We start from the raw sequence: 25,096 nt of genomic DNA on the forward strand, positions 1-25,096 counted from the left end.
GAGGGTTTCTCAGGTGGACACAGGACCTCCTTGGCCAGCCAGGAGGCTTGGCTAGCGCAGCGCAGGGTGCTCGGGTATTTTCACATGGAGTTTGTCCTCCTGCTTTCTGTCACAGCAGGAACATATTTCTCTTTCAGGATTTGTCGGGGCTGCTAAGCCTTTTGAAATGGAGTTTACACCAGGTAGTGAAGCAGACTGTGAGTTTCTGTGAAATGCAGATAGTTTTGTCTATTCTGTCATCTTTTTTTGGTACACGAGAGCTGCTTGTGTAAGCATTCATTGCAGGAGGTCATGTATACTGGAGTAAACGATATGAGACATATCTATGAAGAAGTATTACTGTCTTTTGTGGTATTTGTGTAATTAGGCCTTGACGTAGTAAAATTCATATATTGGTGAACCGTAAAATTATGAGCGGACAATGACTTTAGTTAAAACTGTTCATTTGTTTTGCCCACATCTCTGAAAATTAGATGTTAGGAAATGTTCATCTATCCGAGATATTTTCATCTGGCCACTATCACGTTTTCCGTAAATTATTTTCAATTTTACGATTCTGATTGTTTTCCAATGTGCTTGTATGTATTAAAAAGAAATGTGACTTCTCTAGAAAGCATAAGCGAAGACTTATTTATGAGGTATAGAATGAAATATGAAGTTTATCTATATTGTATATATACAGTGCAGTTATTGCAGATAAAAAGGTTAAATACCAAAGGATCTTCTGATTGCAACATTTATAATCACAGTACACAGATGCAAGACAATTTTGTGAATTTCTCCTTTTTTTAGGTGCTGTCCATTTGGGGGGATTTTATACATACATACATATATATGTGTGTGTGTACATATAAACATGTCTCCTATTTATCAAACTTCTCTCAGAACAGAAAAAGTAAAATTAGATTTTTGTAAGCTGGAGTGATGTGCATGTTCTTATTTTCAACGTATGGTAAAGTAATCTTTCAATTTTATTTTTTAACAGTATTCTATAATATAAATAATCTAGTCTTTTCTTCTGCAGACTGTTTAATTCAGACAGGTTGAAGTTGCCTCCAAAGATTGGCGTCAAATTGAGGAAACCATTCATGTAGTAAATAAGATAATTTGTTTCCACCCAAAAAGATTAAAATATAGATTTTTTTTTTTTAATTTAATTTTATTTTTTTTACCCTGTATGATTTAACACATACAGTACCTGCATCTCTATGATTCTGAATGCATTTTGGAATTAAGTGCTTCTACGTGGATTTCTGTTCTTCATTTTCTGCACTGCATTTTTAACTTGAATTTCGTGAATTTTAATTAATATAGTTAATAAAGGTCTGTATATATTTCCAAGATATTAATAAGTTTTTATGTAATTTCAAAATGTGATGGAAAACTGATGCTCCTTATGAAAGCAGAGCTAGCAAAAATAAATTACAAGTCCTACAGTTTGAGTGTTACTGTATAAAAAACTAGGGAAAGATGTGCTTTGACTCCTGTTTTCTATGCCATATTTAATTCAAGAATATATATTTCTTTGTGCTTCTCATTCTTATGTCTTTATAAAATCTGTTGTTATTCCTAATTGTTCTTCTGCTAGTCTTTCAGAATATCAGTCTTACTTCTTATAGTTAAAACAGTAATTATTAAACAAGTTTATGAGAAAATTCCACTTAATGGAAGTGGAACAAATGTTGTGAAGCAAGAGGGTTTTGGTTTGGTTTTTTTTTTTTTTCCTTTTCTTTTGGCCTGAGATGGTCTCTGCAGATATATGGTCTTAGAATACTGTATGGAACGTGATCTGTTAGGATTATCTCTCTTAAGCCCTGCCTATCAAGGGAAGACATACCAAGTAGCTATAAACTATCTGATAGCATGTGAACTCCTTCACTTTTATTCCAGTGTAAGACCGCCTTTTCTCAAACCTTGGATGTGTAAACACGCTGGCCTATTGCAAATAAAATAGTTCCAGTCCTAAAAAGTTGTAAGCTCCAAAAAGTGAGCTTGCCCTGCCACAGCTTTTGCAAATTTACCCTTGAATGGATTCAGACGACATTATCAGCCTTGCCCAGGCCTGCTTTTCGTTGCACAGTCCACGCATTCTCCCCCTTCAGATGCACAGAGTGCTTACTGTACGTAGGTGCCGCGGTGCGCTTCGCTCCCGGCGTGTGCCTTACTGTTCCTGTGCCCAGAGCCTGAGCGTGGTGCTGGGAAGAATGTGTTAGTGGGAAAAGGTCACTTTCATTCTAGAGTTGTTCTTATGGCGTACTGACAGAAATACAAACACAGAGGTAAAATATGAATGTGTATAAGGGAAAAAGCAAACCCTTAATATTTAAGTGGTTCTTATCCAGCTTGCAGTAGGAGCTGCTTATCCTCAGTCTTGGTTAGAGCCTAACAGGGCACATTTAATTAGTTATGCAGTCTTCTGATACTTGTTTATGTTCTTTTATGTGATACTGATAGAAGAATTAGAAAAATTTGGTAGTTTTGGGGGGTTGTTTACTTAGAAAAAAGAAAAAGTAGCAGTCAGCTGCTAAAAAATTTGGCCCTTATTTGTAATGTGGTCTGTATGGGGGTTACTAGCTCTTCTACGGTGGGTGTCAGGCTCATTTAGTGCCAGGGTGGTCGAAGCAGGCTTATTAACTGATCTCCCCGTAGAGAATAAAATATTTAGATGACAGAGGTCCTACCAGAGCAACTAAAGTAAAGGTTGAAAACACTTTTGAGGTTTATGCATTTATGTTACTGTCTTTGTTGGGCCCATACAGAACAGCAAGAAACTTTTGCTATTCAGGCGTGAAGGTTCATTGTTCTACTGAAGGTGGGCTTCACCTTGGTCTGCTTTGATGGTCAGAATATGTTCAGTGTCATGTATACTGCAATTTTAAATGCTTTTCAGATTATATTAAAGTTTAGAGAAGTCTTTACATCTCAGAAATCATTCTGGGCTGCCTTAACCATCAAAAACAAAGGAAAAAGGGAAAGTTTATTTTCTCCGTATCCTGAAGACAAATTAATGTGTTGGCTAAAATTCCCACATGAGCTTGGCTCCTTCATAATGCAATATTAAGTACATAATGGCTTCTTATCTCTCTTTGTGCAAAATCCGTTCCGGATTATTGGACTCCATATAAATATAGTTGTTTGCTTTTAGAGTTTTCTTTTTTTGTTGTGGTTGTTGATATCAGACTAACATTAACTTCTAGGGATTGATCAGTTCCTGAATATGCAGGTCATTCTGGTCTTATAAGACGCAAGAATTTTTGTACACAAAACCTATTTGTCCAGACTGTCTGCCCACACGTTTTATCCATAGATATGAATTTCTGAATGCTTTCTAGCCTCAAGCATTGGCACTTGTGTACTAAAAATCTGTGTGAGGAGAAAATTGCACTGCAGAAGCGAAGACCAGAATATAACCATAGCGAAAAATCACACTCAGTGCAGCTGAAAGTTGAAATATCTTCTCAAAAATTTCCATGTTAGAAATATTAAACTAGTTTTTAAAGTAAGCACATAGACAAACTTTTTGTGAGACTCGATGGAGTGACAATTAGATTACAATCTTGGTTTCTGTTTCCCCCCTCCATGTATTTAGTGATTCACACTCTTTCCTGGCAAATCCACTTTTTCAAATTTTGCAAAATAAGTATTTCTGAACATATATGTGTGTCTGAAATCATATCTCAGCTCTTAATTATTTAGTTAATTGACACTAAATTGTCCTAAAGTTTTATAAAACACTGAGTTTAGTGTTTTATACACTATATGTTAATATATACAATAAATAAATATACAGTATAATTGTATATTATATTATACAATATAATACTGTATATTACATTGGTAGTTTTGAGTGACAAAACCACTTAGACACCGTGACTGTTACCATATCATGGTTTGAAAAGTAAAACAGAACATTATCATCTTTTTAATAGGAACACTCCATGATTCATAGGTGGTGAATATTTCATGCACTTTGCAGTTGCCTTTGTGCAGGAAGGTAAATGGAAAGTAAATCCATGTGTACTTTAGACAGTAAAAAGGCATTACTTTGTTACATCATATAAACATGTAGATTTGATTCTCTCTTTACTCATGCTGTAAAAAGAAAGTTTTAAAGTGTTTAGCCATACCTGAAAATGTAAATGCACTAGCCTAATGTAATGCCGAAGAAAAATTAAGACAAATGATACTGCATCCTTGCCACAAACTGCAGCTTGTACAAAATTCACTTTAGTTATTATACTGTGAATACGTGTGCTAAACCTCCTCTGTGTATGCACAATTTATGTTGAATGCAACATGAATCATTTTAATAGACCAAGCAAAAAGTCCCCAAAGTCAATTTTCAAATTATGAACCTTGGAACAGAATATAACAACAATGAACAACAAATAGTTCAGATTTTATTCTGAACTACAAATGAACCATTAAAGGTACAGTATACTCATTCAGAAAAACACTTCCTCCTCATCACCACAATGGTTGAAAAGTATAACAAGAATATTTTTTACAGGTCAGTTCTAAATTTTCTTTTTTCCTGCACCTTATTAAGAGGGACATTCATGAAAGCTGATGCCATGAAGATTTTAACTTTTGTTGTTAGACCTGGATAACTTTGTTAGATTCTATCTCTGATCTGCCATGTAACCTTGAGAAATTATTTTGTAAGTCTGCTTTTGTCCTCACCCTTAGGTGAGATACTTTATTTTGGGGATGTTCTGTCTGTTTGTACAGTGCATAGCACAGTGGAGACTTGATCGTACTTAAGGGTCCCAATGCTTTAAAATTCAGGAATCTCTTCAGAATTACTGCTTAACAAACAGCTTTGGCTGAAGATGGGTCATTTCAGAGCAAAGTCTTTTCACTGCCTGATTGCAACTGCCCAATGTTACAGGACACAGCAAAGGTGGTAACAGGTGAGCACAGGTCTTTTAAAGGTTGGTAAGCAAATAAAATTCAACAGAAAGGAAGAAAGAGTATTTGAGTATCATCTAAAACCTGGACTTGATAGGTCAGGGTGGCTGTCACTCTATAGAAAGAGGTGACAGTTTCTGCAGCCCACAGAATGCCTGGCAGGTTGGCACACACAGTAATATGTTTTTATACCCTTTGTGAGTTCAACAGAATTCACATGCTCGTGAAGAAATGCTGCAGAAAAAGGCTGGCCTCAGTGCTTAGGACTCGTTCAGTTTAAAACACCAGGACCTAAATTTTGCATTACTGCTTCACCAAGCACTGCATTTCAGAATGTGGATCCTCAAAATCTTTCCTTAAACTCTGGAAGAACCTAAAATTCTGAAGCACATAAACTTTTGCAAAGAAATTTCCATGGTTGGTTTTGCTCATCTTTAGAATTCAATTAGTCCTAATATTTCTGAATACATAAACCTTACTGAGCTGCATGTTAGGTGTGTTTTGTTTATCTGAGCCTTACTTGGTGAATGCTCTTAGATATTGCCTACTGGATTGGGATGCTCCAGGAGATAACATGGTTGTACCTCCCCCTGTTTTTAATCATAATGCTTAATGGGAGATCTGTAGCGCTCTTTTTTTGTGCTTAAAAGGATTTGAATTAGCATCCTCAGTTTTAGAGGTGAACGTTCAGAGCAGAAGGTAGTTGTATCTGAAGGGACCTTCTCTATTCCTTTGCCTAAAATGTCTAAGTAGTCACTCAACTGGAGACAGAAAAGATTATGCTGTTCATTTGGGATGTTCTAGGCTTTGCTTCTTGTTTTATGCAAGAAGCATGAGAGTACGGCTGTAGTAGGTTAGTTACCACACAGGGATTTGGAAAGGAAATCGTGTTTCTTGTATCCTTCTTTTCATTTGCCCAAGTGAGAGTGTACAAGCACCAATCATAGTTTGACGCTGTACTTTTGATGAGGGCCATGGACACAAGCTAAATGTTCTGACTGAGATCATCAACAGTCTGATACATTTAAATTAATTTGCTAAAAAGCTAACAGGCTTTGTGGAAGAGTCTTGGTGCAAGGTGCTCAAAGAGGTGAGCTTGGTATCTGATGGACTGAGCATGGCACCTAACGTGCCTGGGTTCTCCGGCCTGCCTGTTCTTCTGTCAAGTTTAAGGGTGTTTGCCCAGTTTTTAGTTCTATATCATTACTCTTTTCAAATACGGTGAGGTACACTGTCCAGAGGACAGGCGGAGAAAGTGTGTTATTAGTGTGTTTCACTAGGTTGAACAGAAGACTCAGCCAGGTGTGGAGGAGATTGGATGGTACTTATGAATGAATGTCATTATTTTGACAGGATGATGAATTAACATTTCTAGCTTTGGAGCCTCAGTTAAAGTGATTTCATGTGGTCTGGTCAGCACGGGGACCTGCAGCTCGTGGCACCTTCAAAACGACATCGTGTAGCTTGGAAACAAACGTCAGCAAACTGAAATGGAAAAATGATCTGCTGAAAGTGATTCAATTCAGGCCTTTACTTCGGCTGTTATCCTTCTGCTGCTCTTGATACAATATTTAAATCTTAAATATATTTACTTATTTAAAGCAAATAATTTAACTTCTTAACCGCAAAAACCTATTTTTAAAGGAAGGATGAAATTTTCAGTGTGCTTTGGTTGCTGTCAATTTTAATGGGAACTGAGTACACTAATAAACCTTTGAAAAGTTTACAGGGGTCAGGTATGCCAAGGTGTTTACCTTTAAAAATGCAAATAGGTACTTGCTTAAGCTTGCTAAATTACTGGATCGAGCTCGGAAAATTAGGAGCCAGATCTGTAATGGTACCATGTGCTTTTACAGTGCTGGCAGTTACTTGGTAGAACTTTTCTTTAGGTGTTCAGTCATCCTATTCTTCAGGAACAAACAAAAAAAAGTTAAAACTTAACACATTTGGAAAATTATTGCATGGCTCTTCACAGAGTTCTGAGAAACAGCTCAGGTTTTTGTCTCGTCGGTTTATATTGATTTTTTTTTTTGAGAGGTCCAGCACCATAGCATGAGGTGTTTGAAAAACTGAATTGAAAACAAATGCTTGCAAGTGCTAAAAGGCATCTAAATGGTTGGCTTACATATGCTCATTGCCTCATATACTTCATTGATGGCTTTTTTCATTGCTGGATAATTTAACTTATTAAATACTCCATGGATTTAGTTGATTGTAGGGATGCTGTTGATTTTTTTTAAACAAAATTCAGCACTTTTGGAGCCTTTTCAGTTTCTTTTGACTTGTCTCTCTCCTCCTAAAATTGCCTACTTAATCAAAGTCTTATAAATATAAACCTTTTCGGCCATATCATCTTGGTATATCCTTTCACATGGGCCTGAGAGAATTGGTGAGTCATGCCTCGAAATGCTCTGTTGTACCTCATGCAATTCGCTGTGTTCTTTAACTGGTCAAATCTGCTGTCTAGATTGGAGAAGACAGAATGAAGTAAAAGAAAAAAGGCTCTTAAAAATTGTGCTGAATGGTTCCATGGGAGGAAAGAAAAGGGCTATTTTCACTTAACTCTCTCAGCCATGTAGTTAAAAATAGAAATTGGCAGTGGTCATGGGCTTTTCAAGCTACGCGTACATGAGAAAAATAATCTAATTCCAAAGTTCACAGCCATTGTGTATCGCGGTCAGTTCTGGAAACTTTTTATAAGGTACATCATGGCTATGAAAATTTTACCTAAAAACAATGTAAGGACAACAGGATTCTGTAAACTGTATGGTGTGTAGAGCACAGCATAGAACCATGGGTTTCATACGAAAAACTGCATAGTCCTGACTGCTTTAAGCATTACATTGCACAAAATGATCATAGTTATTATAAAGATATAAAACCAGCTTGCTTAATCAAAAATTAACTTTCTTTTTTAATTTCTAGAGAATGAATTTGCCTTTGTATTTTGACTAGTCTTTGTAACTGACTTTTTTGATAATTGCATTACTTAAGATGCCATTAATATAAGCATCTTTGAAAAGGGAACTGCTATAACTTTTTGGAAGTTAACATTTCTTCTAGAGCAAAAGGCTGAAATTTGTTCTAGATTTCCTTGACAAGTTTATTTATTTGTGTATGTCTTCAAAAGTGGCAAGGTGAATGAGTTTATACCATTAGAAGAATAAAAGAATTACAAGCCTCTCATTTCTGATTTTGTATTTTGTTCTTCAGTCTGGTAGGTGAACACACAGTGTTGCCATGGGTGTTCATGGATCAGTAATTACATCTAAATGGAACTTGATGTACTTTGGTAGGACTGGTTTCAAGCTGCTTATATATACTACTGCAGGTTATTGACTTAAATTTATAGCTATGCAAATGATGGTGTTTGTAAATTATCTCAAAACTTATTCTCTGTTTTGACTGGACATACTGTCACTGGCTCTGTCCTTATCTGCAATTACTGTGACCCAAAACAAGTACATTATAGAGTAAGACAGTTGCTGTTGGAGACCCAACATCTGACTTGCATTTATTTCAGGGGTTTTAGTCCAGACTATTTAGGAAATAGATGTGATAAATTGTCTGCATTTGATACAAAAATTTGGCAGGAACTTCGCCAAATTTATTCTTTTCTGATTTATTAGCCCCTGGGACAATTTCAAATGACTGAATGACTTTAAGCAGCCACCATAAGTGAGAAATACATTCCTCAAAAGTTGTTTATTTTTCCCCCTCCCCTTTTTTCCTTTTCTGTATGTTTCACCATAATTGAATCTGAAATCCAGAATAGTTTAATCTCTTAGCAAAACCCAGTTTTTTTAATTATTGAGAAGATAATCAGAACATTAATTTTATGCAGTCAAAGAAGCAAGTTTCCCATCCACTAATGCAGAAAGCTCCAAATTCAACTAATTTTAAGGTACCAAAACTGTCACCAAGAGTGACTTTTGGTAGTTTTGGGGTTTCTGTTTTGACTTCTTGACTTGCATTCATGATATTAATTGTGTGTCAGTGGCCCACAGAAGTCTAACCAAGATGACTACAATATTGTGTCATGGACTTCACTAAATTCTAAGAGATAGCCTCAGCATCAAAGAATGTAAAATTTATACTGGTAAAGGGGAAGAAGGATAAGCAATCCTTAGACTTTAACTAAAACCAAATCAGCAGTAAGATCAGAGGAGGAGCCCCATGGTTTTGATCCACTTGATCATTCCACTCTCCGACCTCTCTAACTGCTGGAGAGATGAGGAAACAGATCTTACTACAAAAATCAACAGCAAAAAAATTTGAAAATCCTTTCTTTTCTTTTTCTTGCAGATTATGAGATGTAAAACTTATGAAAGTGATGTGTATGTGTGGAAAGATATTATTTATGTTCCATAAGAGTAACGGTTATTCCAATATAATGGCAACCCCCCCTTTATTCCTCAGCATCATGCATTTTCTTCATTTTGTGATATATTATATGGCTTTTTTGGTGTAACTACACTTTTAGGTCTTATTGAATAGAATTTATGTGTTGCCTTATAGAAAATGTGTTTCATAATTCATTAATTATTTACTATTACTTGACCTTACAGTACATGAAAGAACCTATCCCATAACTGTAATTTCAATTCTCTCTAGTGTGAAATCAATCACATTCCACATCTTTTATATTATTTAAAATGTGAATGATGAAATTTTCTTGTGCATTTCTCCTGAGTTACTGAGAACTTTCAAACATTAGTGTGCGGGAAATATGCAGGCTGTCCCCTGCAGACCTGGGTGAACTACTGATTGTATTGCAAACACTGCAAAACCATTTGGAATGAATGCGCTGTCCCTTTTTGTAAGTGGAACTGGTGGCTGATGCTCAAAAAAGGCAGTCTGGTGCTGTTAAAGACCAGGAGTATTTTATAAAAATCTACTTCATAGGATTTTTTTTTTCCTTTGTGTACAAGTAATATTTAGATAAGGACATAGCTTTTAATTAGTACTTCCTCCCTATCTCTACAACCTGATACCAAAATTGTTTATGCTAATGATATTAAGGACAAGTTTGACGTGTCCAGTTTCCAGCGCTGGTGGGAACTCTTTGGCAATTGGATAACTGGAGAGTTCATTTCTGATATTTGTGTACCCTGTACTATGTGACTAAGGTGATGCATATCATGTTTATATTTACAGCTCAGAAACAATTGATGGATATTGCGGGAAGTTGCCCACTGCACACAAGGAAGTGATGAAAGTTGTGTTAGTGATACTGAGCAACAGTTTCTGATTACTTTGAGAGTAATTTTTGAAAGTACATGAATAGATAATAGAAAAGGAGAAATCAGTAATGCACTTGAGATTTGGAGAATATTTTTTTCTGAAACCTGCAAGGGAAGTATTATCATGAACCAAACAGAGTTTTGAAATGATATTTTAAACAATAGACATATGTTTATGGAACAAATTACATTTGTGCCTCAGCTGCACAAGCACAGAAAAGTAAGGCTTTTGTCCTTGCCAAAAATCTTACCTCTTACTATTAATTCCTTCTTCTTTTCCTGGCACATATGTCCATTTTTTTTTGCTCTACAAGACAGTTTATCAACAAAATATGCTTTTTCTCCATCATTCTTTCAGTAGTTAAATGCCCAAAGTTGTATGTTCTAAAACATGTCCAGATTGCCATATTGTGTCTTATGCAAACTCCTGACTACTTTAGAAACATATATAATCATATTAAGCAAAAGCCATTCCAGCTATTCACGTATACACTTTTATGAAGATCAGATGTAATTTACAGTATTTAATTTTACTTAAATGACAAAAGCTTTTTAAATATAGGTTTTCCTGATACCCGAGCATAGTTAGGAAAAAGATTCTGAGTATATGTAATATTATACAAGGAAATAAAGTTAATTTTCTTGAAATATGCAGTACAGTATATGGATGGAGTTTGGGAAGAAATAGTAAAATGAAAAGTATAATGCTATTTTCCTAAGCCACATTTGCCAAATGCAGACTTTTGCAAGGTCAGCAGTTATACTGGAGTTGAGTAGAAATGGCTTCAGTGGCTTTAACTTTACCAGTGCCCTTGATGAGGTGCAGAGTTGTCAGTATTCTCGTAAAATTCCTCGGTGATGGCTTCTTCTGTTCTCTTTATTTCCTTAAGTGAACATCTGTCTAATTGTTCACCTCCATTGCTTTAGTGCTTTCCTCATGCTTTCTCTGTTTCCAGACAATAAACTTTATTTTCTTCATAAGAATTCAGTCTACGCAAGGGTATTAGGCAGCTTGTTTGCACCTTTTAATTTCTGGAAGTTTTCCAGAAGGGCTTTTTGCTGTAGTTCCAATGGGTTCATCAGTGAATCATGTAACATAATGCAGCATTGTGTTTGGGTTTTTATCCGTTACCTTCTGTTTATAAACATCTGCTTGGAAATTTTCTTTTTGAATTTTTTTAATATGTTTTACATTTTTGCATGTGGCATATGGGTAAGATATACAGTAGCTGCTATTTTTTCAGGTGTTCGGGTAGGTACAGCCAGTATTTACCTTAAAATTTGGGAAAAGCCTAAGCTACTTGCTTAAAAAGCAAAATTTTAAGGTAGAATATGTGCCAGCTATTATGCTATGTAACAATATCTGTTAAATTAAAAACAAACTAATAATTGAATGACTACATTAAAATGTGGCATTAACACTTACGGTTGCAGAACTGCAGAAGGTATCTAAAAGTCTTTCTGTCCAGTAGAGAAACTATTACTCACAAACTTAGCATGCTGCTTCTCTTCACGTTCAGTTCTTTGTGTTCAGTTTTGCTTCTTTTAAGAAGGGGAAAGGCAGTGGTGGTTGTTTTTTTCCTTCCTTGCTTCCCCCTCCCTCTTATCTATCAAGCATTTATATCAGTCTTGCACACCTATTCTTCAGGCAGATATTTAAAGTTAAAAGTAGGTTGTTACTATGCTTTTCTTGCTGCTTTACTTGCTGTAATGGCAGCACTTCCTTGTTTTGCATGTACAAATACTTGTAAGAATATAATTTTTAAGGCATATTCTCCATCCTCGTCACTATATTGTTCATGGGCAACTTGTATTTAGGAAATAAGTATTCTAGTAAGTGTAATGATAGGTGACCATCAACTCTCCCACTATATTGCTGCATGAGACATTTATTTTCTGGAGTACTTTTGTTATCTAGAGATAAAAATTTTGTCAGAAAATTCATGTATATTTAGTAAATGAAAAATTCAGAGCTTTTCATGTTGACAGTGCTTAAAAATGAGACACTTGTTTTTGGACTTAATTCACACTTACACTAAAGCCATTTTAAACTTTCTTAATTATTAGAAGATTGGGACGTGGCCTTGTGACCCCTCCTGTCTGTGTCTGAATGCCATCAACTTTATGCATCTGTAAAATACACGGTCTGGACTTTGATCTCAGATTTTTAGACAACCCTAGATTTATATTATGTTTTTAATGATGCGTTTGGTTTTAGGTCTATATTGCTGATCACAAGTATAACAAAATGATTCCTGAGATGGGCCACATTTTCACAGAAATTTAATTCCAGTCTTTGTGTTTATTTTGTTCATATTTTCTTTGTCACACAATCTTTATTTCTTTAGAAAGAAAGTACAGGAAAACTTCTTCCTTTTGTGATCACAAATCAGGTGGCATAATGCCAGGTTTCCATATTCTAGTATTGTTCCAATAAGCCTGATATTTTCTTGTGCATGCAGAAAGACTTAATATTTTCCTTCAAGTCTATATTGTGTATATTGAGTGTATATTTAAAACCTGATCCTGCCAACCCTTATTTGTAGAAGAAATCTTTACTAATGTGATTCGGTCCTTTTATTTCACTTTCTAAAATTACATACATAACAATGTGACCATTTTCAATGTATCTCTTAGCTAGGAGATGTGAACAGTTGTGGAAACAAAAGAATTTGTCTATGTGTTTATTTTTTTGAGGATGCTGTTCTGTAAGATACCTATTTTATATTGTCTAAAGCTAGGAGATTGTAACCACGAACTGCCAATTCAAATGTCTTAAATAGTTAATAATTCAGTCCTTTCATTTGTTTGTTTGTCTCATGTATTTATTTCTACTTATGTTGAAGCATCCTGAAATTATTCATGATTAAAGAAGTAATGACTTTTAACCATATCGATATTTGTCTTTTCCTAGTATTAAGAGTGGGGCAAAGAACTGTACCTTAAATCTATTGGGAAGCTTTGACGTACTTCAAAATAGCTGCAATGCATTTTTAAACCTGCAGACGTCACTATTCTGCCAATTAATTGTGCTACACTAAACGTTCATATAGCGCTATGCCCACATTTAAAATATATGTTGCTTCCATCTAGCAATTATAGCACTTTGTTTTTAATCTAAAACAATTTCATTAGATTTATTTTAATATTGTTACTTCATTTTCAGCATTCCACTAAAGGAAATAGTATGCTTTCCTTTTAACTTGTATAAGCCATGTCCTAAGACTGTCTTTAATTATTAGTTATTGTTGTTTCAATACAGATTTATGAACTATTTATTTTGTGTCATATAACATACCATTTTTAAGCAACATTTTTCAATCTGAACATAGCTTCCAGGAGGGCAAGCTGCCCAGAACATCAGTGATCTCACAGTTATTACTTTGTGTCATATATAATCTTGTTTTTTCCTGCAACGAATAAATCTTTGGGCCTCCCTGCAAAAAACATTTGTGGTTACAGTATAATAAAAATAAACCGTTTGTCGTGACTGCAGCTGACATTTATCAGCCTATTTGTGGGTGCTCTTTCTCTCTCTGTATAATACGGAACATAATTTGTCACTTTGTAAATACATTCCAGCCTAAATCCCTGCCAGCATCTGTTAGGGTTTGAAGGATTAATGCACTGCACAGTGCATGTCTGCACTTTCAGGCAACAACATAGCTTATGATTATGGATCATGAGAGAACAGGGAAAAAGGGTTCATTTTGTATTTACTTAAACATTGTTGCCCTTTTGACCATCATGCTTTTCTCGTCTTGTTTGTCATCTGTAGTAGGGATGCTAACTTTACTCTATGTCTAAAATCTGTATGTGAAATCCTGCTGTAAGTTTTATAAATCAGTATATGTATAGCTGTACATATAAGGTAACACATCTTTAATTTTATGGATAATTAACAACAATGATATTGTATTGCAGTAGGGATGTTACTGGTTTAATCTGTTTAGAAATACTGTTTTTCCTGCCATTTCCAACAAATCCATTACCCTATTTGCCACCTATATTGTGTATTTCTAGCAACCTGTAAACTGGGTTTATTTAATCTTAAAAACTTCAAATTGAGCAAGTTTTTAGAAGGAAACAAAGTCTGTAGCTTCTAAATTATCCCAATGCTGTTTGCCTTGTTACTGTTTTTGAAAATGTATTCTGCTATCACTTCAAATCTTGCAGAATGAAAAGAATTGAAAGCATCTGAATAGGAGGCTCTCCACAGTTGAGATTCTGTTACATGTTCCCAGGCTCCCTCGATTATTCTGTAAACAAGAAGATATGTTTATTAGAATAATAAACCATACACATGTAATATATTGCCAAGATTATTTGAGATTCCCTGAGATAAATTCAAATGAGCTTTACAGGAATGGGCGTTTAGAGAGGGAAAGAAATCATCTATATCCAGGGAAAGAAAAAAAATCCAGCTAAAAGTAGGCTCCCAAGTAAATAACCACAGTTCATGTACATTAAGAGCTAAACAAATTCCTATTGCCAAAACCTATGGTAGGTTTTTTTTTTTTAAATGCATGTAATTTCTTGTTATTGAAGCAGATATGTACTGCCTGCAGTGGAACCATGTGCATCCAGGAAAAATCAGGGACATTTGGAGCTACAAATTGAAGTATTCTGAAATTATAGTCTAGTAATTTTTGTGTGTGTGTTTTGTTCTCTCTGGTTAAGGAATAAATAATTTTAAAATTGTCCGTAGCAGACTGACTTCTCTTACTCTTTTTAAGCATGATTTGGATTGCTGTGGCATAGTTTACTTCTCTGAAGATACTAATTTCAGAAAGAAATGCAGATGTTTTTCCTTTTTTCCTTTATAATTGTCTTCAGAAGATATAAAAGGCCAAATTTACAAAGATATTGATCTAAGAGTTAACTAATGTAAAGATTATGAAATAACATTATTGCTTATTGTAGTGGTATTTATTGCGGAAGATTTATAAAAAAAGATATTAAAATCTGAAAAATTAAGCAACCACAAAGAAATGAATAAACGTATTTTGCATTTCTTTTTATGTGTAGGCATTTACTAAGAGAAAGTGATACAGTTTTAAAACTATTGGGGAATTTAAAATCACTATTGCATGACTAAGAAAGCCCTTTCACGTCCAACTTAAATACACAAACTATACCTAGAGACTTTAGTCACATTGTTGTATTTGTGACATAGATTTTAAACTATAGGTAAATTAAGTATTTGGAAGAAGGAAAAATGTCGCTGTAAATAGCGATTTGTTTAAATGTGAGGGACAAATTCTGAGTTGGTGTATGGTATCCTCAGAAAGTGAACTCCTTCATATCAGGTCGTCTTTATCACTCTTCCATGTCTCTTGTCTTCAGAATTTCAGTGGCTCATTTGTGGCCTTGATATTCAATCTCTAGCTAAAGGAGGATCCTGACTTCTCTGTTGTTTTTATAACCCAATTGAGCTCAACAGTTAAATCTCCAGTTCAGGTGTTTGTTCTAGACTATCATGTGTGGGGAACGGCTATTGCAACTTTTAGACATTCATTTGCAGTAAATCCTACTACAGCTTGAGGGCTTCAGGTTTTTCTGAAGAGGCCTCTTATCGCTCTAAGTTGTAGATGATGCCAAAAAGATAAACACTGTTCTCTGCCAAACATCCATAAATGTTCTGGAGAAGGGATAGAGACAAGGAAAATGATGATGATGATGATAATAATAATAATAATTTATTCATTCTTCATGATAAAAATGTAGATCCAAGGATGATCAGTAATCCTAGCAATTGCAACCTGTGCAGGAATTCTATTTTTGTGAAGAACATGAAGATCTAGTTACTTAAGCAGGAAGAACCAGACTTTACAAAATCATGTTTTGGCAGAGCTCACACACAGCATGAAAACATGTGTGCCAGGATTGAGCAAGATGAATAGTGGAAAAATTTACACCAGTAAATTACAACCAAAATACAGGTAAAACAAATATGTTGGGAAATAGTGAAACCAAGTATTACTAAATAAATTTTCTTTCTAATGAAAGAAAGAAAAACCTTTTAATCTCTGATTTTCATGAAGAATCACAATCAGTCCCAGCTATTTCCTTGTACATCACATATGTGGGTTAATAAAGTAATTAATATCTAGGAAATTGGTATGGTGTTGTGTACCATCTTCTCTTGCATAAAGTTACTGAAAATTTGAAAGTCCTGTGTAGAAATTGCTGATATTGGGGGGCGGGGCAGAAAAACAAGAAAAATTAGTGTAGAATTGTTCCACCATGATGTCTTCTAATGAACTTTATTAAACTATATCAAATATAGCAGAAGAACATATTATTAAAGCATCTAGTGTGTATGTTGGATTACTCTTAAAGCGGTATGATTCCTCTGTCCCAATCAGTTCCATGAGAAGTAGCTGCATAGCATTCAAAGCACACAACAAGATGAACCTGGCATGACATAAATACAGTTTTGCATGAAGTACCAAATGTTGACTACATTTGGGACAACAATATTTACAGTCCTAATCCTGAGTGAAAGCCTTTTTCCCTATTATGTACCTCCATAAATAGTGCATGGCACTGGCTATTGACTGTCATAAGCTATGTGTCAAATTGTCAGAGGTGCTTCTAAAACATCCTCTCCTTTGTCCTCACCATGGAAATATGGGTTTATTTGGGCACTGCTTGTCATATGCTGAGTTTTGGTTATTTGTGTACTTTACTTATTTTAAGATAATTCCACAGACTTTTCATCAGCTTTGATGTCCAATTCTTTTTCTCCCCTGAAGATTTTCTGTTTCTTACACTGTATATAAGAACTATTTGCATTCCAAGATGTTGTCATCAAGATTTTCCTTTATCAAATTAAACTGCTTTTTACCAATTTATTGTATTTTCAGTCCCTCAAAGTCAGATATCTTTGTTATTGTGCTATGTATTCATTTTTGAGTTAAGGGCTTTTAAATATCGAAGATATATACATGATATTTTTTGAGAGTAAAATTATACAGTAAATTATCTAGTGTCCACTATGTTACATTTTAAGTAGGCCCTTACAAAATGACTTGTACTTACATAAGATACAGGGGCTACAGCATATTAAGACTCTTCAACCCTGTACGAAACTGGAGCAGTCAGAAGTAATGGTGTCTGCTGAAAGATTCTTTATCATATGAATTTACTTTTAGTCATCTATTATTTATTTCAGCTATTTTATATGCCATTATAATAAATATTATGACAGAGAAAGCTTTTATGCTTCAACTTATTGTACTGCTCTTCGCTTCCTTGCAATCCTTCAGGAAAATGTAGCTATGCTTTACCTATATTTAACGTAAATCATCACTTAGATTTGAATGAAAAATTCACTATGAAAAAAGGCTCCTTCTTCAATATCAAGACACAAATGCACAATCATGTTTACTGCCAAACTACTCTACCACGCAGTGTTCATTTTTAAACAGTTTTTAAGCTGTAAAGTGAATACATTGCATATAGTGAAATTGCTTGCTTTCTGGATGTTTTCACTTTCTTGTTAGTTTCTGGCTCAATAAGCATTTTTCTAGCATAAGTGCAAAATATAACCAATTGCACTTAAACATTTTTAATATTTTTGCTGCCATAGGGAGCTGCTGACATACAAAACTAAACAAAGTGTTTTCTGGTGTTATTTAGAGTAGTGAAACTTACCTGGAGATACTGATACAATGCTTTTAGAACTGGGCATAAAATTGTCAAATACAAGACAAAATTTTTTTCTTTGCACTTTTCAAATGTTCTTGTGTTACATTTAAAAGAGGACTTGTTAGGAACCATAAAAAAGATCCACCTTCAGCTTTTTCTTCAAAGACAGGATGTTGGTGCCTAGACATTGTTAGCCTTGAACTGCTCTTTGGGCTTCATGACGTGCAAATACTCCCCATCCCAAAAGCACTGTTTCAGTTGATTCTAGCTGACCTTGTTTTCACAAGGTTCAGTAGACAGCAGAAGCGTGTCCACCTCTTGTGTCTGTTTTCCTTTTGGCCAGTTTGTGAATCTGGTCTGAGTCGAGTTGTGAAAGAGGTTTTGGACACAGTTGGGACATTTGTCCTGCGGATCTGCAGTGAAGGCACCAGGTCATTTTACCCAGGTTCTCAACAGCGCCATGTAGTAATGATCCTGTGATTTAGATGTGAGCTCTTTAAATTATTCTGCACTCATTCTGTTATTTAGTTTCCCCTTAAATGATGTAATTGAAAATAAAGTAGTAGCGGGAGCATTAATATCTTTTGCTAATTTAATTTTAAAAAGTTTGGAGTTTTCTGCCCTGATGTGTTGATTTTATGATATCAGTTTCAAGACTGTCTTCTGTATTTGGGAAAGTGACAAGTCCCATTTAAGATTTCACAACGTAAAATGAGGCATAATGCAGTACTGAAAAGTGAGAGACATCACCATAATACAATTATGACACATTAGATCAGGATTTGTGGCATATCATTAACAACCAGTTCTGACTGTGGGTTATAATTACAGTTACAATGCCTTTTAGCAAAAATGCTTTTTAGTTTTATTTTTTATTAAAAAAACATGTTTTGTTTTTCTGTAAATACCACAATATGTGTTACCTAGGCTTATAGGGAAAGAGGGAAAACATTATAACAAAGGTAATACTGAGCTACTGTAAGAAAAGAAACAAAAAACATTCTACTTGTCATGGATTGGAGACATTCTTACATTATTAAGAACATACCGTGCAAGTATATTGCCTTATTCATAGCTTTTTAAAAAGAAATTGTTAACATAGAAGTAAGAGTGGGAAAATTTGGAATGAAAATGAGTTGATACTAAAGGCTTAGCATTTCACCTTCTCAAACTATAGTAGGAATTGATGGTCTACGAAATACCTCTGTGGAGTTAGAGGTGCTCGAATCTCAGTTGACAAGGGCGAATCTGAAACAGGAAAGTTGGGGAACTTGCCTAAGCTCACGGTATGTAAACTGATTCCTTCCCCTGTTTGGAGAAAATACTGACGCTTGGCTTTTTGCCCGCCTTCTGAAGCTGAGGGGGCAAGTTCTGATCTGAGCGCTTTGGATGTCGCATGCTCCAGTTTCTCCTGTGAGGAAAACAGAGCCAATGCGTGTCTTGTGCTCAGTATGTACCTTGTGTATATATGAAGGAAATACAGATGTTAGACCATCAGGTTTTTAAAAAGCAAAAGCAGGGAGAAAGTTGAAAAAATTTTTATTTTGCCATTTTCCTTTGCTGACCTGTTCAATGGAAAAAATTACTAAAACCGTCCTTTTTTTTCCGTCTTCGTTTTTCCTTTTTCAGGTCATTTTAGATGCAGTTTCTTGAATTTCTTAACAAATATTTTCTTTGTCTTTTTCTGTAACTGTATGTTTATCAAAGCTAAAAGAAAAAAAGGTGAAGTAGTGTCAAACTGTTTGAAATAAATTATCTTATTGGCTGAAGAAAATGGAGTACGAAGAGAAAGGTGATCTCATTTCATTGATGGAACTAGTACAGAAGAAACATAATTATAGTTTGCATTTGCTATCTAACAGTCAACCATTTATCACTTTCTATAATTTATTTATGATTTTTAAATTTCTGATTTTTACATTTTCAATATATTCATCCACAAATCCAGACCAATCTTAGGCTGTTTAATTCCTGTTTCTGAAAGTATTTTGGACGTGTCATACTTTTTTTTTTTTTTGGACTTGAAATATACGGACACCTCGCTTCTGTTCTTGGAATCAGTAGCAGAAGCCTAACATGTGGCACCAAGAGGAAAAGTATTACCTGAGTACTATCTTGTGGACTCGAATCTGTTCCGCAAGAGGACTAACAGCTTGTGGTATAGTCGGTTGAATTACTTGATTGTTTTTTTTTTTACCCCCCCTTATGTCCCTGTGTTTGTAGCACTCTTGTCCTTTTACCCTTGGGAGAGACAGGAGAATGTTTCAACTGAGGAAAGCAGAAGCAAAATAAACCCAACTATGCACGCTACTTCTCTATTAAGTAAACAGCTTTGAACTGCAAAGTTGAAGAGAAGTTGTTATGGAGCTCTATTGCATAATGCAAGGCAGCATTGTCTTTCTCAAGTCTCTGACCATCAAACAGAAGAAAATATTTACCCACTGGGGCAAAACGAATTCCAGAATGGTATGTGAGGGTAAAATGTGAGGGTAAAAAAACTCTTTGTAACAAAGTTGGGTTTAGCATTTTCAGACTCCATCAATTGATACTTCCTGATGGGAACTCTGAACCTGTCGAAATTTTAGTTGTATTTATTTTGCTGTCCTGGTAAGTCTGGCTGGAGTGGAACAAAAGGAATTTGAGTGACATTCTGTTTAAAGCCAACCTGTAAGGTAATTGTAGCGGGCAGAATGGGTGCTAGCAAAACAGAAAACAGATGTCGGGAGAAAAGTACCAGATGTAATGAAACATGGAGATCAGATGAATTGCTTGAACTTGGGAGACAATGGGAGCACTCTTCTTGGCTTTCATCTGCGCTGACATGCGTGCTGCTTTCTTTTTGTTCCTCCAGAAATGCTCATTGTATAACCTTGTGATCACAGTAGATCCCCTATTGCACCATGATGCTAACAAAGCTCCTATTGCCTCTCCACTCAAATGCTGCCTTTGATTGCATAGTACCACTGTATCTGCTCCATCTTTTTCTTATCCTTTCTTTTAGCAGTGCTAATGTCCAGTCTGAACCATGAGCATTGTACGTAGGTGTAGGTAGCCTGTTGGAATTAAATGAAGTGTCCCTCTAATTTCTTTTTTCCTGAATAAGCTAAGCAGAATGGACTGAAAGTTGACATGTTTAAGTTTGGGGAGAGTACAGGGCTTTTGCCAGCTTTCTTTTATGTACTAGGGAGTTTATGTGGTGTTGGGCAGCAGTGAGTCTAAAAGTGAGGGTCAGCACAAATACACGTGTTGATAATTCCTTGGGGATCTACATGACTTATATGTCATGATGGTTTGTATTTTGCAAAGGATCATAGATGTCTTAAAGTATAGCATTTGTGGAAGAACTAAAGACAGCTGTTGGATGTTGCGGTGCAGACACACAGCTGCAGTCAAAATGAAAGCTAGCTCAGAACTGTGGCTTGAAAGAGCCACAGTCCACTTGATTCTGTGATGACTTTCGCTTTAGTGGTTGCAATGAAAATAGACTTTTGGTTCATTTTGTTTTGAGATTTGGAGTGTAAGTGTTTCAAAAGATCCAAGAACAGGGATCTTAAAGCTGAAAATATTGAGAAGAGTTGTTTTGGTGGTGCCTAAGGTTAGCACCTTCAGGTTAACCTGCCATTTTGTGGGACTGAACATCCTTTTCTAGGTGAAAAGTTGGTTTTAAGTACATACGCAATTTCTTTAGAAGATATTATGCACTGGTAAACTCTTACTGTATGAAAAACTGTGTAGGCTGATCAGTTGTTTTCTATACTAATTTTATACTGTGTTTTATATCACCTGCTATGAACAATAGGTTGTTTTGGATTAATAACTGCAAGTTTGAATTTAGCTGTTTTTTACAGAGTCTTTACTGCGTATTTTTCTATAGGCATGGTATGTAAAAAATACCATGCATTAAGAATAATGCTTACTCTACTTTTTATTTCATGAGTTACATAAGTTTTACCAGCTAAATGGAAGAAAAAATATACTAATTATCCTTAACACTACCTTGTGTCAATTCATTGTATTACATAAAGCTGTGTGTTACATAGTGTATGTTTTTAGCAGAACCACAAAATTGCAATGCTACTTTTGGCACTAAATGTTGTGCTCGTCCATTCTTTTTGATTATTTGTATTCACTTTGGGGTTATAATGTTAAACAAGGGAATCAGACAAGTTTCATAACACATTTGCTGTAACATGACTCTGTGAACTAAACTTGCTGTTATTTATCTCTTTTTATATTTTCTCTTGTTCCAGCATAAAGCCAAGGTAGAAGCAATGACCTTAGACCTTGCTTCTCTTCAGAGTGTGCAGCACTTTGCTGAAGCATTCAAATCCAAGAATGTGTAAGTACTCAGAAAATTACATGAGATAATTTTGTGTTATTTTAATGTCTTTATCAGCTGAGCACAGTTGGCAGAATTCACCATAGTTGGACTGATCAGCAACTACAGTTAGTAAATAATCTTTTCTCAGGAATTTTTTTAAACGTAAATTAAAGATCATTTGTTTTCATCTTAAAAAAAATAATTACTGATCTCTTATTATTCCATGTGTAGGCCCAGCTGTAAAGAGGGCATTGATACCCCTGTGGGTATTGAAAAAGACCAAAGCTGAACTGCATAAAAAACAGCTCAGGCAACTTTTATCAGTTTTGCAGTGGTTTGGAAGAGGTCAGGGATGAGCAATTAGTGCACTCCTTGTCTTGCTTTCTTTTCTGACCTTCTCTCTCTTTTTATTTTTAAAGCATTTTAAGAAAATAGCCCTGTGAGCCAGACAGCTCCATTTTCCAAACCTGTATCTGGAATAGTCCATAATTAAAAAAAAAAAAAGGAAAAAGGGGGAGGGGGGCGATAATGACATCACTTAACGATAGACCAATTTATGTGGAGATAATCAGGTTAGCTTCCAAATGGTTTGTTTAATTTAGCTTGAACAGAACAATGAATCTCTAAATTGAAGAAATGATTTGAAATCTTTAAGTGTCAACTCTTGACAATAAATTCCACACTTTGTGCTTTTATCCACCGTTTGACCCATTGATTGTTGTGACTATTCAAACCTAGCTTTTTTCTGCAAATATTTCTGTAACGCATATACATCTTACTGTACTTCTCAAGAGAATATGGCCTCTTAGATAGCTTTGAAAATATATTGTCGTAGGGAAAATATATAAAAAAGACTGTTTTTTCACGTTTGAAATACTGCCAAAGCTAAATCTCACATGGATAGACAGATGACATTTTAGTACTTATAGGTCTTTTAGATTCAAAGCATTGTCAAAACTGACTTCTAACACAAGTTCCTTTACTGCCAAAATCCGTGGTAACAATATTTTCTTATCATACATAATCTTCATATATTAAAACTTTCTTGAAATAGAAAGACAAATCCTTGCAGTATTGCTGCTTTAATACTAACTCGGTTTCATAATATAAGAACAGTAAGTGTTTTAATTTAGCTTCTTCATGCTTTTAATATGCTACATTTCTTTAAAAATTACATGGTACAGTGAAAAGTTAAAACCACCCTTCTTCCAAATGCAGCTCTTAACTTGATTTGTGTGTTGCAGATCATATTATGGTCATCCTAGCTAGTCCATTTGGTATGCATGTTTATAAATCCTTAGAAGTGAAAATGCTTAAATCAATTTTTGCCAGAGAATTTAGAAAATGAGAAGATATAGAATCAGTAAAGATATAGAATCAGTAAAACCTGTTTTACTTTTGTTGGCATACATTGTTTTTCCAGCGTAGGTCTGTTAAGCTACGTTGTCAGTGATAGACAGGTTTTACTAATGTTTCACTCTCATTTTATTTGGAAAAAATTTAGTAATAGACAGCGTTTATAGCCTCTGCCTTGCCTTCAGATATTTCTGTCTCGAATCTGTGCTCAGATGTGTGTGTGTCTGGCAGGACTACTCCAAGCGTTATAGGAAAGTCTAAAGTCTGTATCTGTTGTGAGACTTGTGGAGTTTTGACCAAAATGAATTTCCAGTTATATTTTGTTTAAAGTCTGAGGCTGGATGGAAACCAGACCCCACACACTGCCTGTAGCAGTAGATCTTTTGTCTGATACAGATACAGAAGAGTTACCTTACAATCATCTGCACTGGCAGGAGAATGGACTGGAAGACCTACTAAGTCTTTGTGGCTCTGATTTTTTTGTGATTTAACTACGTCTGGATATGGTCAGAAAAGCATCTTATTACTACAATGCTAGCCCTATGTGTTTTCCAGCCCTAATGTACACTAACTACTTTTGTCTCTTCATTTATTTGTTTTGCCGTAGTGTCCAGAGGCTTTTGTCAGATCAGTGATTCCTTTGCATTAGTAGCTTTATGAGCAATTGAAAGAAATCTTACAGGCTTCAGTGACAGACTGAGTCGTGTTCTTTATGCTTTGGCAAGTCTGTTAGCTGGTAGCCTAACTTTCTGAAAAGGCTTTGGTATCTCTGATTTCATGCACCTGTAGGAGAAGGCATACTGTGATACACTCTCCCCAGTTCCCATGAGGTGGCTAAAAGTCCTGTTGATGAGCATAGGAAATACGTTATGAGTATAGAGTTCTCTTTCTTACAGAGTCTCTTACAAATTCCTTAACCATAAAGTAGTAGGAAAAGCAAATTAAGTGTTTGGTTTTTTCCCTAAACAAAACTATCATTTGAGTTCTGAGTTGTATAGATCTTTGTTTCTGGGAAAAAAAACTACAATAATTTTGAAGTGTGAAGGAGAAATTTTATATGAACGCACACATTTTGATAAAGATCTGTAGTTTTGTTTCTCACAACACGTTATGTGAAGAGGCCTTTAGTATTCAGTGGTGAATATCTTAAACTTCTGGGTGCAGATAGTTTTATTGTCTGTTTAATTTCTCCAGTCCACTGTTGCTTTCTGGGACACTTTGGTATTCTACAGAATCTGTTGGTCTTGGTGACACCTGACCTAATAACTGAAAATTTATAAAATAGAGAGTAGATTTGCTTGTCTTTTGAAATGCTGCTTTTCTGGGATACTTTGTGGCTAGGCACTGTTTTTTGTCAGCAGATATAAGGGTGTGCTCATAGACACGTCACAACCTGGGAGCCTCTTCTTCCCTGGTTGATAGCTATTGGAAAAGAGTCTTCAAGGACTGTGTTTCACAGATATCTTCCTGCATGAGAAAACTAGAATGGAACTACTCCAGAAAAAGGATCCCTAAATTTCATTGAGTTAAAACATCAAAACCTATTGCAGCTGGGGAAGGTGGTGGGATTGCAGGGAACAGAGGGAAAATCGCTGAGATTGTACATCTCCTG

General features: G+C 35.3%; 1 protein-coding gene across 2 annotated transcripts in view; it reads left to right on the top strand.

The window, feature by feature from the left end:
- The window catches only part of WWOX (WW domain containing oxidoreductase), a 532,897-nt gene that overhangs the window by 93,542 nt on the left and 414,259 nt on the right, over nt 1-25,096 (top strand). For both annotated transcript variants that reach the window (XM_075161455.1, XM_075161454.1), the window contains exon 6: nt 22,058-22,146. In XM_075161455.1, coding sequence (XP_075017556.1) covers nt 22,058-22,146 — 89 coding nt within the window. The remainder of the gene's footprint in view (nt 1-22,057; nt 22,147-25,096) is intronic.

This window comes from Calonectris borealis, chromosome 12, assembly GCF_964195595.1.
Source record: "Calonectris borealis chromosome 12, bCalBor7.hap1.2, whole genome shotgun sequence".
In the NCBI taxonomy this organism is placed as follows: domain Eukaryota; kingdom Metazoa; phylum Chordata; class Aves; order Procellariiformes; family Procellariidae; genus Calonectris; species Calonectris borealis.